A 20,395-nucleotide genomic window follows, 5' to 3' on the forward strand; every position below is an offset into this window, starting at 1 on the left:
ACACACACACACACACACACACACACACACACACACACACACACACATGCATGCATGTATATATGCATGTATGTATATGTATTGTCTGTGTGCATATGCACACATATCCATATATCGACATATCAGGGTGTGTATGTGTGTGCATGCATATAAACTGGCACAACCTTTGTAAAAAATCAGGGTCATTACCATGTCTTTGGCACTGGAGTAAAGTTTAGTGGAGGGCATAATTAGTGGAGGACCCTGCCTTATAATCCGTTCTCAAAATATATATGATGATTTTCTATCATTAAAAAAATGCTAAGTAAAACCTCTAGCCATGCTAACATAATGAAAAAAAAACCTTCTAATTTAGACAGATTAGGAGGAAAATGCAGTAGAATCCCTTTAACATGGTTATGTTTTAGGAAAATGTGGCTTGGCCCATGCTATATTCAAATCTATTCAATTACAATCTACCCGTGCGAATCTATTATGTATCACCTTATTCTGCATTAGCTGAAAAAAAAAAAGGCAGTAAATTCTGTTAAATGTTAAATCTCATCAAAGATGAGTATAAAGGCAAAACTTTCATATTACACACATACCCCCAAGATTAAATGAGAACTCTACAAGATGATATCCCATGTTGACTGAGACTGACTCCCAGATGACCGTGACTGACTCCCAGATGACCACGTAAGATAAAAGCTAAGGGGTAGAGACCAAAGGAATGTTAAAGATCATCTAATCTAATCCCTTCATTTTAAAGGTGGGGAAACTGAGGTCCAGAAAGGTTGAAGGATTTGTCCAAAGTCACAGAGGTCACAAGGAAGCAGAGCTGAAACCTGAACCCAAGCATATCAATACTCCAAATTCAGTGATCTTTTTTTCACTGCATCATATTTGCCCTCAAAGAAAACATTATCATCCTACCAGCTGACTATCCCTCTAGGGGTCTCACATTTTTTCTTATAGGGCTATTTTAGGCCTTCTTAGATAGCTAAAAAGGCAGATAAAGTCAAACCACACTGAGCAACAGGAAACCCCCACACAGTGAAAGAGGGAAAAAATTGTTCTATAAAAAGTATCAAGTCATTTGTCTAAAATTATGCCTCCTTAATACATTTATAACACAGAATCTACACACTGATGATTTTCCTTTTAAGGAAGCTGAGCATTAACACATCATGGACATTCCCTAAATCACTTATTGTGCAGTTTAACAAGTAAGGGTATATCTTACTGGTTAACTTCAAAATCACATGGAAAATTAAAAAAAAATCACCTTGAAAATATAAATAGACAATCAATCTAGAATCAAATAGTTAAGTTTAGAGATGAGCATCCCAGAGGGGAAAAAAAGAGAAAAAATTGAAAATACTAAAGAATTATTTGCAGCAACAAAGACAATAAAGATGGATCTGATTCAACCATAATATACTGACTTTAGGGAATAAATAAATCCTCAGGGAAGAGAAGACTGGTTATTACAAAAATAAAAAATAGGTATAAATATATTTAATTATCAGTTGTAGAGTTCAGCTGCTGAAAGACCATGAGTATTTAAAGAAACAAATATCTGGGAAAACCTGGAAAAGAACAAATGTGTATTATTAATGAACTCTAATAGGGCCCAGAAATTGGTCTGAAAACAAAATGAAGGATTCTTTCCATTGAATGCTATTTAAAAATATATCACCTCTAATATGGAAAAACTTTTCTGATGAGGTTAAAAAGATCATCAGATCATTCTTCCTTCGGGAACAGGAACCACATAAAGTACTTGGATCACATCTATCTAAATCTAGCAAAGTTCTGAAATTTTTGGTGAAAGGACTCCTTTACACTCTTAAAAATTGAGAACCCCAAAGAGCTTTTGTTTACGTAAACTATATCTATTGATATTTATTTACCATATTAAAAATATGTGATAAAATTTTAAAATGTTAATTTTGAAATAAAAAACCCATTACATGTTAACATATTTAATGAAAAAATAATCCTTATTATTCAAAATTTTTTTAAATTAGTGAGAAGAGTGGCATTGCTTTTACAAATTTTGCAAATCTCTTTCAAGTTTGGCTTAATAGAAGACAGCTGGATGTGTCACATTTGCTTCTGCATTCAATCTGTTGTGATGTTGTTCTGAAATATATGAAGAAAAATCCAGTCTTACACAGATATGTAGTTAGAAAAGGGGAGAGTATCTTAATAGACAAATCACATCTGGTATTATTATGAAAATAGTTCTGACCTCATGGATCCCCTGAAAAGGTCTAAGGGACTCCTAGCAGCCTGAGGACTGTATTTTGATAACTGCTGAGCTAATCCAAGGAACCAAAAAAACTCACCACCTGCCTTTTCTAAGGATGCCTGTCATGACAATGGCTAAAAGTTGGTTTGTCACATTTAATTAATCTGTTTTACCCTTTTTTAATCTAAGTAATTTTGATGGTGTAAAAAAAGACGAATTGTACTTATTTAATTATATATCACATTAATATTTCTATATTATATTGATATAATTATACATTATATTAATATGTGATATATTAATATAATATATGTAATATATAAATATATTTTTAATTATACTTATCAGCAGTTGATAAGTATGTAAGGTGAAAAGTTAATGTCAGTGTACAGAGGTTATGGAAGTCTCTTTAAAAAAAAAAGGACAATTGTGAGTGGAAAGCAACATGGAATGGTACAAGGTGAAAATAAAATCATACTGCAATCAAAAGCCAGGTTCTAGTCTGAGAATCACTAATTAATAATGGCTTGACCTTAGTCATCTAATATATCTATACCTCAGTTTTCTCCTTTTATACAATAAGGGAGCAGGATTAACTGATCTCTAAAGTCACCTTGAGCCCTCACAGCTCAAGAAATTCAATGATTCACAACTAAGTCAAGAGTGTCCCAAAAATACAATTTTGCACATTCATTTCCTCCCCCAAAGTATAAGAGCAGGAGTCAGGCAGGGTAGTGGAAGATACCAAAAAAGGATAAGAAGAAATAATGACATCAGATAAGGTTTCCCCACACCCTGGCTTCTCTATTTGCCAATTCCTCTCCTAACATTTATTCTTTCACCCAAGTTTACTCTGGTCAGAAGGATGAAAAGAGCTAGCCATCCATGTAGTTATGCTCACTAGCAGGCCAGTCATTATACAGGACAACAGATAGCAATTTTTACAATTTTTAGACACTTTCTGTGAGTGGAGGGAACCCATAATATTTACTTTATAATGGGCAATTTATCTATCCTTTGAACTAGCCTCATCCTTGCTTCAGACCAACCCAGACCCTTTGGGTGACTCAGAACAGAGTTAGATTATACATTCTACAGTTATGGACATTTCTTTTAGGATCTCTTCCTCTCCTGCCCCCAACCTCCATAATTATGAAACTGCTCTCCTTTTCAAGATGAAGTGAGAACTAAGTTCCTCTCCTAAGTACTAAAAAACTATGTCACATAAAGATATAAAGACAAAGAAAGAAAAAAGCAATATGGCAAGAGGCTTTGGAGCTAACAAACCAGAAAGGGAGAAGAAACCCCAAAAAAGTGAGCATGTACTTCTAGCTATCAGATTGAAATCCAGATTATGGATCTCAATCTCACCTTTGCATTATACTTGGCTTTTGGTGTCACTTTCTTTGCAGAGGTCTTTCTTCCTTTTATCTGTGGCTTCTCCTTTCCCAGTCTGTAGCTTCAAGGCCTCTTCAAAATTTAATATGCCCAAATCCAATCCTCTGCTGGTTTTATTTCCCAGTGGAACATTTTGTTCTGGGACTTTGTCTCTACTGGGATCATCAATATAATACTAATAGCTTCAATGCGCCATACCTAATTCTGTCACAAAGTAAAAAGCTCTGCAGGCACAGAGGAAACAGAATGATCATCACCAAAACAAAAGGAAAATTGATGTAGCCCTCAAGGCAGAAGGAGAGCTTGACTGAACCAAGGAGGCCCGGTCAACTCCTTTGAAAATTAAAACAACATTTGAAAGTGGTTGAGGTGAAAGAAAAGTAAAGGTATTACCCAGTCAAATGTGGCAAACTAGGTGGTGAAGGGGGTAGAATGTCAAGCCTGGGGTCAGGAAGACTTATCTTCCTGAGTGCAAATCCAGCCTCAGACACTTAACACAAAAACTAGCTGTGTGACCTTGGGCAAGTCACTTAACCCCAATTGCCCTCCAAAAGGCAAAAAGAAAACCCCAAAGGGGGTCACATAAAAGTCAGACATGAGTGAAAAAGTACCCAACAAGAACTTTTTTCTCTTAAGTTGCTCTACTTTCTGCCTAGAAAACCTTTGTTGATTCAAACTTGAGAGTAATAAACCACAAAGACACACAAGGGTTTGTGCCACCAAGGACACATACCATTTCTCTGCTCAAAAATCTTCTACTAAGCTATTAAATAATGATCAGGCTCCTTTACGTCACATTCAATCTAATTCCACTTTACCTTTTCCAGGTATTTCACATTATTCTACTCCAGGGTCCAGTCCAATCAGACTATCCTAAGTGCCCTGAATATACTGCTGTTTCCTCTATCTGAAATGTCATCCTTTCTACTCTCTGCCTATTAAATCCCTACCCACCCTTCAAAGGCTAACTCAAAGACCACCTTCTCTCCATGAAGCCTTCCTTAACCTTTGTCCTCAGATCTTGTTTTACATCTCTCTGATACATTTATAACTGTCCTGTATTTGTCCCTATTCCAAATTGTACAAAGAACATAAGAATAAGCACCAAGTCTTATCTAACCTTTACACCTCCCTATGGAGACTCTATGGGGAAAGAAGATGCTTAATAGATGTTGGATGAATTGGGGGAAGAAAAACGCTGATGTGAACCTAACTTTGCAAACAGGAGTAATTGCTACTAATCTCTGTTAAAGCATTTTTTTTTTTTACTATTGAGAATCTGAATTTAGAAAAATGCTTCACTGAGGAAGGGACTTGAGCAAAGTCACTATCTGAAGGACATCAAGCATCTGGACCAGGAAAGGGGTCAAACTGCCATTGATCCCCAGGTCCATCTTATCTCAGTTTTGCCAATGAGCAGGGAATGGAAAAACATAGGAAAGAGGAACCTGGCAGGGAAGCCAACAGGGGGCTTATGGCTCAGGAAACTCGAGGAGAAGGGAGAGGGGGAGTAATAGGAGATGATAAACAGAAATCAGTAGTTAGAACCACTTTGCCAAGGCATCAACCAGCGGAAAATAAATCTAGGTCAGTAAAAATACATGGAATCAGTAAAAGTACACAGAATCTGTAATATCGTGGGGTCCAATGAATCACAGCAAGTACCGCTTCCATTGCATAACGTTTGCCTGGAATGCTTTTCTTAATCTCATATCCTTAACTTCTTTTTGAGGTCTTATCATATATCCCCTACTCCCCCCATTCTTTGGTAATGCCAATGTTACTTCTACCAAAGAGCCACAGTCATAAAAACAGCTAGCTAGAATTTATACAATCCCTATTATGTGCCAGGCACTGTGTTAAAGCACTTTACACATCTCCCATTTGAACCTCAAAGTCACCTTGGGAGGTTGGTATAGTTATTATAACCTTCATTTTATAGTTGAGGAGACTGAAGCAAATAGAGATTAAGTGACTTGCCTGGGTCACACGGCTAGTAAGTGTCTAAGGCTAAATTTGAATTTGGGTCTTTCTTATTACAGGCCCAGTACAATTTTGAATCATCTGAGATCAAGGTGTTCCATGATTCGAATCTAGGCTTTTGTAGCAAAGGACATCTTGGGGATAACTGAAAACTCAACACAATTTTCCAAATGTGATCTATTTCAATCTCTTTTAGTCCGTCCATTCTAGGCCCAGCTGCATTCCCAGCCCATCTGCAAAGCCTACCCAAGACATATATCCTCACAGATTTACGCAGGGGTTGCATGCTATAATCTGGGGAATTAACACTCTCCTATGGCACTTTTGGCCTTTTATGTTTTAATATAAAGATACAGTTTATCCTCTGATAAGCTTCCACAATAAAAAATCACAGGATAATTACATCTTAGAGCTGAAAGGGACTACTGAGATAACATCACAAAGACATAACAAAGACATAGCAGCAATACAAACTCTAGTAATTCAGGCTCTTACTAGAGTTCTTGGTTCTAATGCTAACTTGGGCTGCCTTTTTTGGAGATTTTTTTAAGTCATCCTTTGGATTTTTTCTTTCCAACATAAATACCAAGAGCTCACATTTCTAAAGTACTTAATGGTTTCCTTATAAGAAACCTATAAGATAGATGGCACTAGGTGGCTCAATGGATAGAACTCTGGGTCACTTGTGTGACCCTAGGCAAGTCACTTCACCCAGTTTGCCTCTGTTTCCTTATATGCAAAATGATTTGGAGAAAGAAATGGCAAACCACTCCAGTATCTCTGCCAAGAAAATCCCAATAAACATACTGGGGTCATAAACAGTCAGACATGACTGAAACAATGAGGCAGATTGTGTAAGTAGAATTCCTATTTCACAGCAATGAAAGAGAAGTTTGGAGAGGTTTTTACTTGCCAAAGGTTACAAAACTAGTTAGTAATTAAGCAGGGATTCAATTCAGTTTTAACTCCTAGTAGAGCTTGCTTTCTTCAGCACCACATTTCCTCTCACACACATGTAGACAGTTATTAAATCATCACTTTGCCTATTCCTTTTGAGGAAAAACTCTCAATCCCTTTGACTTTCATTCAAAGACACTGTTCTTAACAGCTTAATTTCTTTTAATATATCCAGTTTCCAGTAGCAGGGCTGTACACCATAAAGAGGAGATGGGGAGTGGAGGGGGGAGGGAAGAGATAGAATTATTTGCATAAAGAAAAACTATATCATTAGAAACATGCAATCCACCAGGTCTCTGGTTGAGATATAGTGCTTGAGTCTGGAGATAAGTGCACGATAACTTGTGCTGAGAAGTCTGTGTCCAGTTTTCACATGGCACATGTCAACGGATATTTCTGACCCACAATAGGGATGAAGAGAAGGGCACATCTATTGTTCTAGGGAAATTCTGTGGAATCAACATGGCTACTTGAATGAAGGTAAACAAATAAATAAATGAATGAATGGATAGATAGATGAGTGACATGAAGCACAGTACCTGGAACGTGGCAGACCCCTAATAAATGCCAGCTGACTGACTCTTAGTACATACTAAGGACAACTAATGGTATATCCCACAAAATGTCTGTGAGACATGTGGGATATGTGAACCTAGTCTCCTTGCAATAGGGAGAATCTTCAGTCTTTTCATCTTTTAACAGTTATCCTCACCAAGGAGACATGGAAAGACAGCTCAGGGATTTGGTCCATGGGCAAAGGGGAGCAGTGTGGGAGATTAATGAAGAGGTAAGATAAGGAAAAATAACCAAAGGACCTGCATCATACAGACTTGAATGAAGACAATTAAATCAGGGAATGTGAAGAGTTAAATCAGAAACTGCTATTGGGGGTCACTCAAAGGGGATAAAGGAGGTCCTAATAGCAGATCTAGCCAAGATGGGGGTGAGGGAGGTGGAAGCAGAAAGAATGGTCTATGTACAAATGCAGAATGACTGAATTGCAGCCACGAGCCCAAGAAGAAACTGTTCCCTCAGAATGCTGAAAACCACTCCACAAAAAGCAAGTAAATTATGCTGGACAAAAAAGCCAGGCTCAAGCAGCAATAAAATGTGGCTGGATTACTTCCGCTTCTTGATCGTTCCTCCTCTTTTTACAACCACCTGTCTTCCTAAAGTTCGGATCTTGGATGATGTAAGAAGAAAGGACAAGAGGAGCGAGGTAAGAAGACAAAAAGAAAAGTAGAAAGGAAAGGGAGGGAAGACCTGAGCAAGGAGGAAGGGTAAGTGGGAGAGTCAATACAAGCAAAGCAATTATGCCCTAAAAAAAACAAAGTCAAAGAACAAAATTAAAACCACCCCCATAAGCACAGAGCCACCTCTTCTCACTCTGTCCTTCATCTTTTTATCCCCAGTTTGCTCAATCCTTGCCTTCTCCCCTGCCCCTAGCAAGGAATACGAGCAAACAGGACTCATTTCATTATTTGACCTGTGTGTCCTCCCATGGAAAGCTGGTAAAAATATCCGTGGGTTGGTAAGCTCTTTGTACTCATTGAAAATGCTGGCTGGAAATATTCTCTGACATTTCTGTAGACAACTGTGCCTTTGAAAATACAAAGAAACACAATATATAACAAGCTCTTCACCATAGCTTATAAAGGGAATCCAGCAAAAAATGAAGATGAATTATCAAGTAGCACCCGTGATAAGAAAGGGGAAAGGGGAAAGAGAAGAATGAAAAAAATTCTTTATTATCAATTTACTACAAAAAAAAATCAGTTCATTTGTCTTTGCTTTTGGGATTGATGAGGCTGAAAAGCAATATTCCTCTTGCACCATCAGTACAGGCTGGAGTTGGTCTGATTAAACCGTTTTAGACTCTGCTACCACCTTAAAGCACTCTCTACCACTCAACCCAGGGAAGGTGGTTGAGAGAGAAAAAAATTAGGGGGAAACGTCATGGTGTTCTGATTTAAAGTACAATGAATATGTTTTCATCAGCAGATCTAAAGTTCAGGGGAAAAATTTTAGAAATAGGTTTTTTAAATTGCACTACAAGGTCATATCAGTTATGGGGAAAACTGCCTAGAAGTTATACTGCAAACCCTTCCTCATTTAATAGAAAAGCAATCTTCCTCAATATGAAACTACCATAAACTTTCTGCACTCCTCTCAAGAAATGTCAAGTTTTACATATCTGTTCTTGATTTGTATCTATGGAATATAATAAGCTCCAAGCAATGACCAAAACACTGCTGGTACCGACTACATTATTATAAGGAAAAGAAGTCAGGAGGACATCTACCCCTGCTTTAAATAAATTTAAATCTAATCACTAGGTAGGTTTTAGAACATATACTGAACATACTCAGTCATGATAAATGAAGGTAAACAAGGAGTTATGTTCCATCATAAAATATGATCAATAGGAAGTAAATGTCCCTCACTATAATAAATGGGGTTTTTTGGTTATGGTTATGTCTGCTTTTGTTATGATTTTGGCTAAAATCACAGACCTAAGGGACCATGTATTCCAAATGCCTTCCCAACAAGAATCTTTCTTAGGAAGTCTCTGAAAAATGCTGGTTCGGGGTGGCTAGGTGGCACAGTGAATAGAGCACCAGCCCTGGAGTCAGAAGGACCGGAGACTGAGTTCAAATCTGGCCTCAGACACTTAACACACACACACACACACACACACACACACACACACACAAATTAGATGTGTGACCTTGGGCAATTCATTTAACCCCAATTGCCCTACCCTCCCCCCTTCAAAAAGAAAAAAAAAATAGAAAAATGCTGGTCCAGCTCCTGCTTGAAAAGGAACAGATTCAGGTCCACATAACACACTTCCCAGCCCTGGACATCTTTCCATCGCATCACACTGCAATGATAACTTGTGATAATCACCTTTGGAGTTGTCATACTGGACAGATACTATAGATGAACAATCATCTGGGCCCAAAGCTAGGTTGAAAGAAGACTCTATTTCCCAAGTGGTAAATTTTACATAGGAAACTGTACAGTGCTTTCATGACCAGAACTGATCACTGTCTCAAAAGCCCATATCTTTAAGACCAATATTTTCCCTGGTGTTTTAAGGCTCAGAAACAAGAATTAAAATTACAAATAATCTAAAGGGCAATGGAAAGTGGTAAAATGGGGATAAGCAGACCATAGCATGTTGTGACCAGAAATGACTTACATGCAATTAGACAGTCAAAAAACATTATCATCTAGGGCAGGCATGACGCAAAAGCAGGTAGGTCAATCAACTAGCCTGAGTAGTAGTACACTGGGACCTTTGTGATACTAAAGAACAAAAAGACAAGGTGGTCGCTACATTGTTATGGGAAAACAGGGATTATAACCACATAGGATAAGTAGATATGAAAGGATGAAATCTGCAGAGGGGCAATGAAAGCATGGCTCTTCCAAAATAGAATAATAATAATAATTTTTGATCCTTTGGAATGTACCACAAATCATGCCAAAGGCAAAAAGCCCAAAGTGCATACTTGGATGATGGAGAACAGGGTCAGGACATGGGACACTTTCCAATGGGTGAGGAGAAAGATGAACTGTGCTGCCTTACAGTGGTTTCTGGCACACCTACTTGTAATTTATTATTTAACTAATTATAACTGCTAACTAAGTACTCAGTTCTGTTGTTTCCACAAAGCTCAAGGCCTCCAAGTGCTATCAGCACCCTAGAGAAAATCCCTGGTCACACTGACCTGATTACAGCTATGCCAAGAAATACATTTATAAGAAAGCTGTTCATTTCTGATTAAAAAGTTATCCTGAGGGGTTCACATTAGGGATGCTCATGCTCCAAGGAATTGAATGAAGAAAAGGCCCAATTTTTGAAGGTCTTTGGTCTTTGTTTCTATACAAACTGTCATCTCAACTGGCAAAACTCTTAGTTTATCAGCTAAAATTTCAAAACTGCTCTCCAATTTGAAATCTACATAAATGATGAGGACTGGTGGCTAAATTCCAAATAAAAATGATGGGTATGCTTAAATGTCAAGTTCTGAGAGAGACTCAAGTGGCAGTTACTTTCTAAACTTCAACTTTTTCGCAGACGTGAGGCAGAGGATTTAAATTTGTTATTTTGACACCACGAATCTGTGCCAGCTGATTACATAACACTGAACTCCCTGAATCAGCAGACTATAATCATTATCCTCTAAACATATTATAGTAATAATTGTCAGGCATTTGTATACAAATCACTGAAGTCTCCAAACATTTGGCCCACTGACACAGAACACAATATCCATCCTGCCAATATTACAGAGGAGGAAAATGAAATAGGGAATAATTCTGTTCTATAAGGACAGTGAGTAAAAGCAAGGGAAGAAGAGCAATTAAAATAGGCCAGCAAATGTTCCTTCTTAGATGAAATACATCGTTTTGCTTCCCCTATAACTATAAAGAATTTGGTAAATCTGGAGATACTGGGGGAAGGGGAATGGTACAGAAAGAACAATAATGTTGATGGCACATGTAGCTAAGTAGTAAAAGGAAAAACAATTCATCACACGAATTTCTAAATTCTATGGATGTACTTGAATATGAAATACTGTGTAGCTTCTGCATGATAAGATTAAAAATAGAATCTTTCTGGGAATCGCTAATATTCCATTACAGTACCCTAAAGTATTACTACCACCCCCACTCAAATACAACTCTACATGGGAAGGGAAGGGGGGGAGGAGAAATCTGTTTGTATGCTTTAAGCAGCATCTGTTCTGCTGAAAAAGTTCTAAGATGACTTTTTGATACAGATACATCTTTAAATATAATAAGCATCTTTTTTTAAACATGGCTAATATGGAAATATGTTTTGCATGACCTCACATGTATATAGTTTGCTTCCTCGGTGGGAGAGAATTTGGAACTCAACATTTAAAAAAAATGAATACTAAAAAAAAATTTTTTAATATAATTGAGAAAAAAAACAAAAATAAAAAATAAATATAATGAGCATGATTGGTAGAACTTCAGTTGATTCAAAACACTGCCACCATCATTTTATATTTGAGGTCTGACTAGTGACTACCAAACTCACAGTACACGCCAAACACAGTATACACTCTTTCCCACCCTTCAGTGGAAGGACATTCAGGTGCCAAAACCCAAAACATCCTTTGAATCATGCATTTCAGACTCAGTTTTCTGACTTAAAAAAAAAAAGGAAAAGAAAAAAGCTTAGTTCCAATTTTAACACAGAATATTCAAAATTGCTGGAGGAGAGCTATTAACTATCATCAAAGATTTGCTAACTTACTGCCTAAACTAGGAAAATGCATCACAAATCATCTATACCATGGATACCATTGTGAACAGGATTTCAATGACCCCCTCATCAGGAATCATTCACCTATTCTAGGAAACACTGAATGATCTCTATAGAGCTACATTTAAATACCACCCATCAGTTCCTATTTTGAACTATGTACCTAGAATAAAACTCAGATCAAATATTTCCAAGAATTTATTTGAGCCTTCACATTAGAAAGATGTTCCTTTTTTTTCCCCTTCCAGGTGGATTTTTCCTGTCCTTTGACACCAACCTGTGGGTATCGACAGACACTAATGTTTCCTTAGCCTGAAACTTGAACATCCTCTCATGTTCATAAGAGCTTATATTCTTAAGTATGTGCTCTTCTCTTTGACCCAATGAAGAATTTAAAATCTGCTGAGAGAATTACTTTTGGTATATGACTAAAAGATATCAAGGCTACCACAGCACTTGTATAGGACTGTAAGGCTGAAAGGGCCCTTAGAGACTACAAATGAACAAAAAGAGGACCAGAAGTGTCCTAAATTTCCAGGCTCACACCAGAACACTTGAACCCATATCATAAAAGGAGAGCATAGGATGAACCATTTGTCAATAAAAGTGAATGGGAACGAGTCTTATAAGGGGAGCTCTGGGTATCATAGATCTACGCAGAGCTGCTCACAGATTTGTTTTTAAAAATATTTCGATAATTGCATTTCAATATAATTGGTTTACCTTTGTAATCCTATGTATTTTATTTTATGCATTAAAAAATGTTATTCTGAAAGGGGGCTCATGGGTTTCAGACTATTCAAGTTTTATCACTGTATGAATGAATGCGTCCTTGGTTGATAAGACCTGCTGGTCTAACAACACCATGAAGAACAGGAAACAGTGTGGCCTAGTGTATGAAATGCTAGACCTGGAATCAAAGGTTTGGTTTTAAATTCTTCTTGCAAAAATTACTAGCTGGGGCTAGGTGGCACAGTGAGTAAAAGTACAGGGCCTGGAGTCGGGAAGACCTGGGATCAGTTCTGGCCTCAGATACTTTTAACACCCACACACACAAAAACTGGCTGTGTAATCTTGGGCAAGTTACTTAACCCCAATTGCTTTAAAAAAAAAAAAAAACAACTTATATAGCTAGCTATAGGACAGCTAGGTGGGTGCAGTGAATAGAGCACTGGCCCTGGAGTCAGGAGGACCTGAGTTCAAATCTGACCCTAGACACTTAACACTATCTGTGTGAACTTGGGCAAGTCACTTAACCCCAACTGCACTGCCTTCGCCCCTCCAAAAAAAAGACAAAAAACAAAACAAAACTTACTAGCTAGATAACTGCAAGTCACCCAACTTCGCTGAACCACCATTTTCCTTATCTGAACAATGGGAAGACTATAATTTGCAATAGCTGCCTGATAAGAGTTGGTATGAGGTTCAGAACAGATAATAAATCCACACCAAGTGCTTTTCAAATCACAAAATGCTAGATAAATGTCAGTCACTATTATTATTCTAGAGATAGACTAGGTATCTGCCATTTCATAGAATGATATATGTCACTTTCATCTCCTTTTCTATTATTATACCTACTCCACCCCTCCAAAAAAAATCATAGTATTTAGAATGGAAGGGGGGGACTTCAAAAGCAATCAAACCCCACCCCCTAATTTTACAGGTGAGGGGAACTTGTTCAAGTTCATCACATCTGTAGTAAGTAACAAAGGCAGCATTTGCAATCAGGTGCCTTGACTCTAAATCCACTGGCCCATTACATGACAAAACAATAAATCAGTGCCATAAACTGAAGCCCTTTCAGCTTCACCAAAACATTTCAGTTTCCAACAAACAGAGTACACTGCATACCTGAGTGTGCCACAACAGTTTTGTGTTTCTAAGGACAAAACAATTTATTCTTTTCTTTTTTTTATTAACTGACTTTCCCTTTGTTGTTATATAATGAAAAGCTGAAGGGATTTAATACTGTAACTTCAATATCTTGCAAGCTCAGAGCAATTTGATAGCCAGAGCATTCTGTATTATTTCCTTCCAAAGATGTAAAGCCTGGTAAGAGCCATGTAGTTAAGAAAAATCAGGTTAAAGAAGAAAACAGAAGAATAAAAAAAAATCCTTAAAGTCAATTCACAGGAAATATTTCTATTAAGGGCCCTAAAAGAGTTTGTTAACTGCATAGATCTATCACACCCCAAGTATAAGAAAGACATGCTAACCAGAGTTGGGGATTATTTTTTGAGGGAGGGAAGATAATATAAAATCTGAATTCTGGATTTTAATGGAAGTCAAGGAACTTGGTTGGCTTCTAGTCCTGACTCCAACAGTAGCCCTCTGGTCCTCAGTTTTCCTGTCTATAAAACTAGATTACGCTAGACTTCTATGATCCCTTCCAACCCTCACGTTCTCTGCCCTCCAGTGAGGAACCAGAATAGAATCAAGGCCTCCTTACTTCTGCTACACATAAAAAAGAGATTTTTCAGGGGATGGTCTAGGAAAGCTCTTTAATCTAGGTATTCTGCTTTTGATGTCATACAATGTACACATATGTGTGACTCTTTTTTAAAATTCACCTAGATATTAACATATAAAGCAGTTCACTTTGCTTTTTATTTATAAACCAAGAAACCCATAACATGCAACAAATTGTTAAGACACAAAAATTTCCAAGTGGAAAGACTTAGAAACTTGTTACAAAACTGTCAAAAAACAAACAAACCAGGATCTCTTTCTTCCTTGAGCAGACAGCAACATCATCTCCATGAAGCCTTTCCAGTTCCACCCAGATGCTAATTCTGTCCCTAACGACTTCCTATTATTTTTTCTCTTTCTGTCTATCAGCACAGAGTTCTATCTGTACCTGTACTCCCTGCTAGAATGAATCCTCTCTGAAAGAAGAGTTTATTTCACTACAGTGCCTAACATAGTGTCTGGCACACAGTAGGCATTTATTAAATGCTTCTCCATTGACTAATTGATTAAAATACTGCATCTAACGACCAGCTAATCTTTCTTCCACATACAGATAACCCCAAGCTCTTTGCTTATTCTTACACAGTACATCTGTTTCTACTTAAATTTACAGGAGGTAGCTGCTAATTAGCCTACACTTGTCAAATCAGCACTTTCCTGCTATTCACAGTACTGATAATCACCAAATATCTCCTAAGTTCTCCAAGCATTTTTCTGGCCATTCACTTCCAAATCTGTGTGCCTATTCTGAGTTTCCTCCTACTAATCCAGCTTTAAAATCATCACCTGCTCTAAGTTCTCTTTACTAGATTTCAAATTCCCATGTTCTCTTCCTAGCCGCCTCTTTTTCCCCAGATCACATATTTTACTCCTGTATTTCCAAGGACTGATGATATGTTTTCAGTCTTTCAGTCCTATAATACCACTGGTGGAATCTGTTGTTGTTGCGATTCAGTCATTTTTCAGTCATGGCCCCATGTGGGGCTCTCTTGGCAAAGATACTTGAGTGGCTTGCCATTTCCTTCTCCGGTTCATTTGACAGATGAAGAAACTGAGGCAAACAGTGGTAGGTGACTTAGCTAGTATCTCAAGTCAGATTTGAACTTAAGAAGATGAGTCTTCCTAATTCCAGGCCTGGCACATTATATCCTGTGCCACCTAGCAATCCCATACTACTGGAATGCCAATATTGAGAAGATGGGGTTTTGTTTCTAAGATGAGTTTAGTGCCATTAACAGAGTTTTGCAAATTCCATAAAGCAATCTAGCCTTCTTTTCTTGTATTTAATTCATGGCCCAACTCACTGCCCATTTGTACTACCTGTCCCAACCTAAATTAAGCTGTCTATTCATCTAATCTGTATGCATAATCTTCACAAGAAATACTCTGCATCCACATCATCATCCTTCATATGAAGATGGTCAAACCAAACTCTTCATTCATTTAGTCCACAGGCATTTATAAGCACCTGCTGTTTTAGGTACTGTGTTAAGTGCTGAAGATAAAAAGAATGGTTAAAAAAAAATTTCCTGTTACCAAGGAGTTCACAGTCTAACAGAGGAGACAACATGGAAACAGATATGTGTGAACTGGATACATGTAAATGTAAACATATAAACATAGAGTAAAGTGGAGATCTCAGAGAAGACAAAAGAGGACTGAAAAATACTTCTTCTAAAAGGAAAGACTTTAACTGAGACTTGAAGGAAAACAAGGAAGCCAGAAAGTAGAAATGAGGAGGGAGAGAATTTATAAAATTTATATAGTCTTGGGGGGAGAGCAAGGGAAAAATTCCTTGGGGTTGTAAGATGGAGTGTTATATGGGAGGAAAAGAAAAGGCCAATACGGGTGGCTAGGTGGCACAGTGAATAGAGCACCAGCTCTGGAGTCAGGAGGACCTGAGTTCAAACACAGCCTCAGACACTTAACACTTACTAACTGTGTGACCTTGGGCAAGTCACTTAACCCCAATTGCCCTGCTTTCCCCCTCCAAAAAAAAAAAAAGGAGGCCAATGTCACCAGATCACAGAATATATTGGTGGGGGAGGATGGGTGGAGGTAAGGTATAAAAATGACTGGAAAGGTAGGAAGGAGCCTGGTTATGGAGGGTTTTAACAGCCAAACAGAAGTTTTTATATGGATCCTACAGTACATAAGGAATTGAATAAATGGGGGTTGGGGGTAACATGGCTTACAAAAGGACTTCAAATGCCTAGATTTGCAATAAACAGCACAACGTTATCTACAAAACTGGACACATGGAGGACCCTCACTATCCAAAGGAACACCTCAACCTGGGCCTCCTCCTTTATAATTGTGAATGCTTTTAGCAAACACACATCTCTCCAATTTTATGATTCACCTGAGGGTTGTGATCAGCAATCACTGAATAAGGTTAGTTCTGATAGCATATCTTTCAAGGAACATGCAATAACTTTGATGTAGAAATGGGAAATGCACTTGCTAGAAGACAGCCTGTAAAGTGGCATTATGCTCTACCAAATTAAATGGTGTTTTTTCCCCCATAATCAACAAATAACAACAGTGGTATACCGTATGTTCTCTATATTTTTCAACCATCATGGTAAAGATCCAACTTATAGAATATTACTTGAGAAAGCCTGCCTGTTCTCTACTAATACCCTCCCCTCAAGGAAGCCCTTGATGTACGTATAGGTAAATTTCACAAACATTTTGCATAAATGGAAAAGTAAGCATAGAGGTAGGTAATGAATATTTCTCTTGGTTGCCTTTTTTTCAGTATTGATAACATCTTAAGATTTTTCCTATGCCTTTGATATCTTTTCCTTCATTGATTCCTCTATGTGAATAAATCTCTCAATGGGAACCATTCTTTCATTTGGCTCCATTTTCTTTCTTTGTTCTGGTTTCATTTATACTAAGAATATCAAGACTGGTATACCTCATCTCTTCCTGTATGATGACCACTCAGTTACTGAACAAGGATCTAGGAGCCAAGATAAAGTTTACAGATGGCATAAAAACTGTGTAATTCCTTACATGCAAATATTTGCAATTCTCTGTCTCCCTTCCAGTCCCCTTACCCATGGCAGTATAGAAATGCAAGGGGGCACAACAAAATCAAGGGCCATTTTGTATTTTGAGTTACCACGGGCTAAAAGTTTCTCTCACCATGTAGTCAGCCTATGGTTGGTAAGCCTATCTTTACTTAGCTAGACTGGTCTTTGTAAAGCAAGGATGTTAAAAACAAGGTTTGAACTCAAAGAGTATATGATCCTATAAACAACCTTAGTGGGCTTTCACTTTTGAGCCCTCCTTTCCCTTCTCATTTTTACACCTACTCCCTATTTAACGGATTCATTATTCTTAATCTATATATTTTGTATGGCTGAAAATTTTCTAACAAATGCTAGAAGACATTATTACAAAGAGGGTAAATTTGACTGGAGCTCTATCTTTACCCCAACCTAACCCATGCCAGGGGCTGTGTCCAAGAAACTCCCATAGGCAGAAAGGGTATGGTATGGGAAGGCTGGCCTAGTCTGAAGATGTCTTTTAAGCACACAGAATTTAGTACCCCTCCCCATTAGCTCCTTTCCCCCCCAAAAAGAAGCTTGCCTCAAAATGTTTAGAGGCTGATTAATTTTTTGTTGATTTACCCTTAAACACAAAAGTCATAGATAAAACTGTCTGATGGTAGGAAATTTGTAAGGCATAATTTTATATTTCATAATTATCTCCCTTGATTGTCAGACAAGAAACATTCATCTTCATTTAAAATATTTTGGTTTTCTTTACTGACCTTCTGCACGTCTAATATTTGCTTTAATTTATTCCTCGCTTCATCTCCCCTTCCTCTCGATTCCTACTTCACTTTAATAAATTACTTTTACCCTGAAGAGATCAAATGATAAACTCCATTTTAACACAGCACATCACAGTTTTAGTAGGCTTAGGAATGTTAAAGAACGAATGCACCTAGCCCATGCATTCCTGGAGAATGATTTCAAAAACACCAAAATAGCACACATGACCTTTTGGAAAAACAAAACTCAGCATCTGAGCCATGGATTAATGCACAAATAAATACCAAACAAAGCCTCCAGTAAGATTGTTTATGCTCATTTTAATGGTTTCAAACACATGCATCTACCTGGGATAGGTACGTTGATTCACCAACCTTGAAGGAAAAAAAGGCAGCAAGAATCCACTGTTGACTCCAAACCTAAGAGAGCTTTCAGGTTTCCTTTCAGGAGCTTCATGGTGATTTCAAAGTAACCAGTATACATCAAAGGCACTAAAACAAACACAGCAACAAAGCTTCTACCAAGGAACAACATTCTAAAGAACATTCTAAAGTTGGGCTGGCTCCTCCACCAATGGACCGAGGCAACCTTCTTAGCTCCCCATCTCATTCCCTTTCCAGTGAAGCTGCCATAGCCACCAGGGCACGATTCCCCTACTTCTGCAGGCTTTGCAATGATGCACCATGGCCAGCTTTTAGATTTTAAGGTTCTTGTCTCTCGTTCAGCACTAGGCAAACTGCTTAAAATTTGCTTTGAAGTTCTCAAGTTGGTTGGTGGACAAATTTTTGGATTTCTTCAATAAGATTTCAGAAAGCAAAGGGCTGCACATAATCTGTTTTTTTTTTTTCTGGTAATACACCACAGAACCCAATATATGTAGTTCTCTGCACATAGTGGGTGCTCAACAAACACCATCAGCCACTACCTGAAAACATAGAGAAAAAAATAACTGTTTCATTCTTTAAATTTGAAGTTTTCCTCCAGGCTTCATCTCAGAAGAAAATTAATACACAGCTGATAGATGACCTTCAACCTCCTACCTTCATATCTCAATTTTCATTTATTCCTTGTCTTCTTCATTTCCTCTTATCTTTATCATAGGTTTGGAGGAAGCACCTTTCATATAAGTTTATAATGAAGGGGTCCTGTCTTTCCCCACCCCCACAGTTAAGTAACCAGTGTCCATCATTTCACTACGCCTCTGCCTCTCTCCCTACACCGTAAGCAGCAAGAAAAATATGGACCACCGATTGAATTAGGCAAACCTGTATTAAGTATCTGCAAGGATAAGACCCTGTACAAGGACCCTGAGTCGAGGGTAGGTACAAAGGCAAAATTTAAGCAGTCCCTATCCTTACAGATATTTATATATACAAGATATATATATAAGATACAAATATATCCTTATATTCTATTGGGAGTGGGGGGAGAAGAGGGGAGTTTAATACAGACAAACATAAAAGGCAGAGACTTGAAGATGGAATCATTAGCATTTGAAGGAATCAAGGTAGGGAGGGATTCCTCAGTTAGAGACAGATCTGAACTGAGCTCTGAGAGAAAAGGAGGATTCTGACAGGCAGGGATGAGGAAGAAGCAGGTCCCAGGCCTGGGGGATGATTTATGTCACTATAAAGAAGTGGGAGAGGGAATGCTAAGTTCAGGGAACAGCTAGTAGTCAAATCTGGCATGAATTTAATGTGAATATATGGCTGGAAAGGTAGGACCGAGCCAGGCTGTGAAAGGCCTTACTGCCAAGATAAGGTATTTGAATTTTTTCCTGTACCAATTAGAGAGCCATTAAAGATTTTGGAAAAACAAATACAGCTGAAAGCATTATTGCCATTTTACTAATGCAGTTAACCAAGAAAGGACAGGGGACTAAATGGGGGCTTATGGGGAAGAAAAATAACTAAAGTAATGAAATAAGTTAATTAAAATAATTAAGGCACAAAAGAGGAGATCCTTTTAGGAGGAAAGTCACAAAAAGTATTCTGGACAAAAGGGTAGAGAAGAAAATTGAATACTTTCTATTCCAAATTTTGTGAAAATAAAAAAATTTTAGAGACTCATGGCTGAATATTGTTTTCCCTTTGTTTCTTATATGTCAGAAATATCCGCGCCCCCCCCATCTCTCGCTACTGCTACTGAACTGTTAACCATTTACCCAACTCAAATGCTACCTCCATTTCAAAGTCTTCCCTTCATCAGGATAACAGCCTTCTCCTCATATCACATTAATTGCTTTGTTTTGTAACT

The 20,395-nt window shown here is 37.8% G+C and overlaps 1 protein-coding gene across 15 annotated transcripts in view; it reads right to left on the reverse strand.

The window, feature by feature from the left end:
- The window catches only part of PSD3 (pleckstrin and Sec7 domain containing 3), an 804,858-nt gene that overhangs the window by 291,215 nt on the left and 493,248 nt on the right, over nucleotides 1–20,395 (reverse strand). Inside the window, exon 12 of one of the 15 annotated variants that reach the window (XM_069075757.1) lies at nucleotides 1,805–2,127. The exons of 12 other annotated variants lie outside the window; for them this stretch is intronic. In XM_069075757.1, coding sequence (XP_068931858.1) covers nucleotides 2,107–2,127 — 21 coding nt within the window. In that variant the 3' untranslated portion in view covers nucleotides 1,805–2,106. 2 more of the 15 variants (XM_069075759.1, XM_069075756.1) reach the window with 2 other exon arrangements.

The sequence above is a fragment of the Petaurus breviceps genome, unplaced genomic scaffold, assembly GCF_028583685.1.
Source record: "Petaurus breviceps papuanus isolate PSGF00001 unplaced genomic scaffold, PetGlider_PUasm1.0 90919, whole genome shotgun sequence".
Lineage (NCBI taxonomy): Eukaryota > Metazoa > Chordata > Mammalia > Diprotodontia > Petauridae > Petaurus > Petaurus breviceps.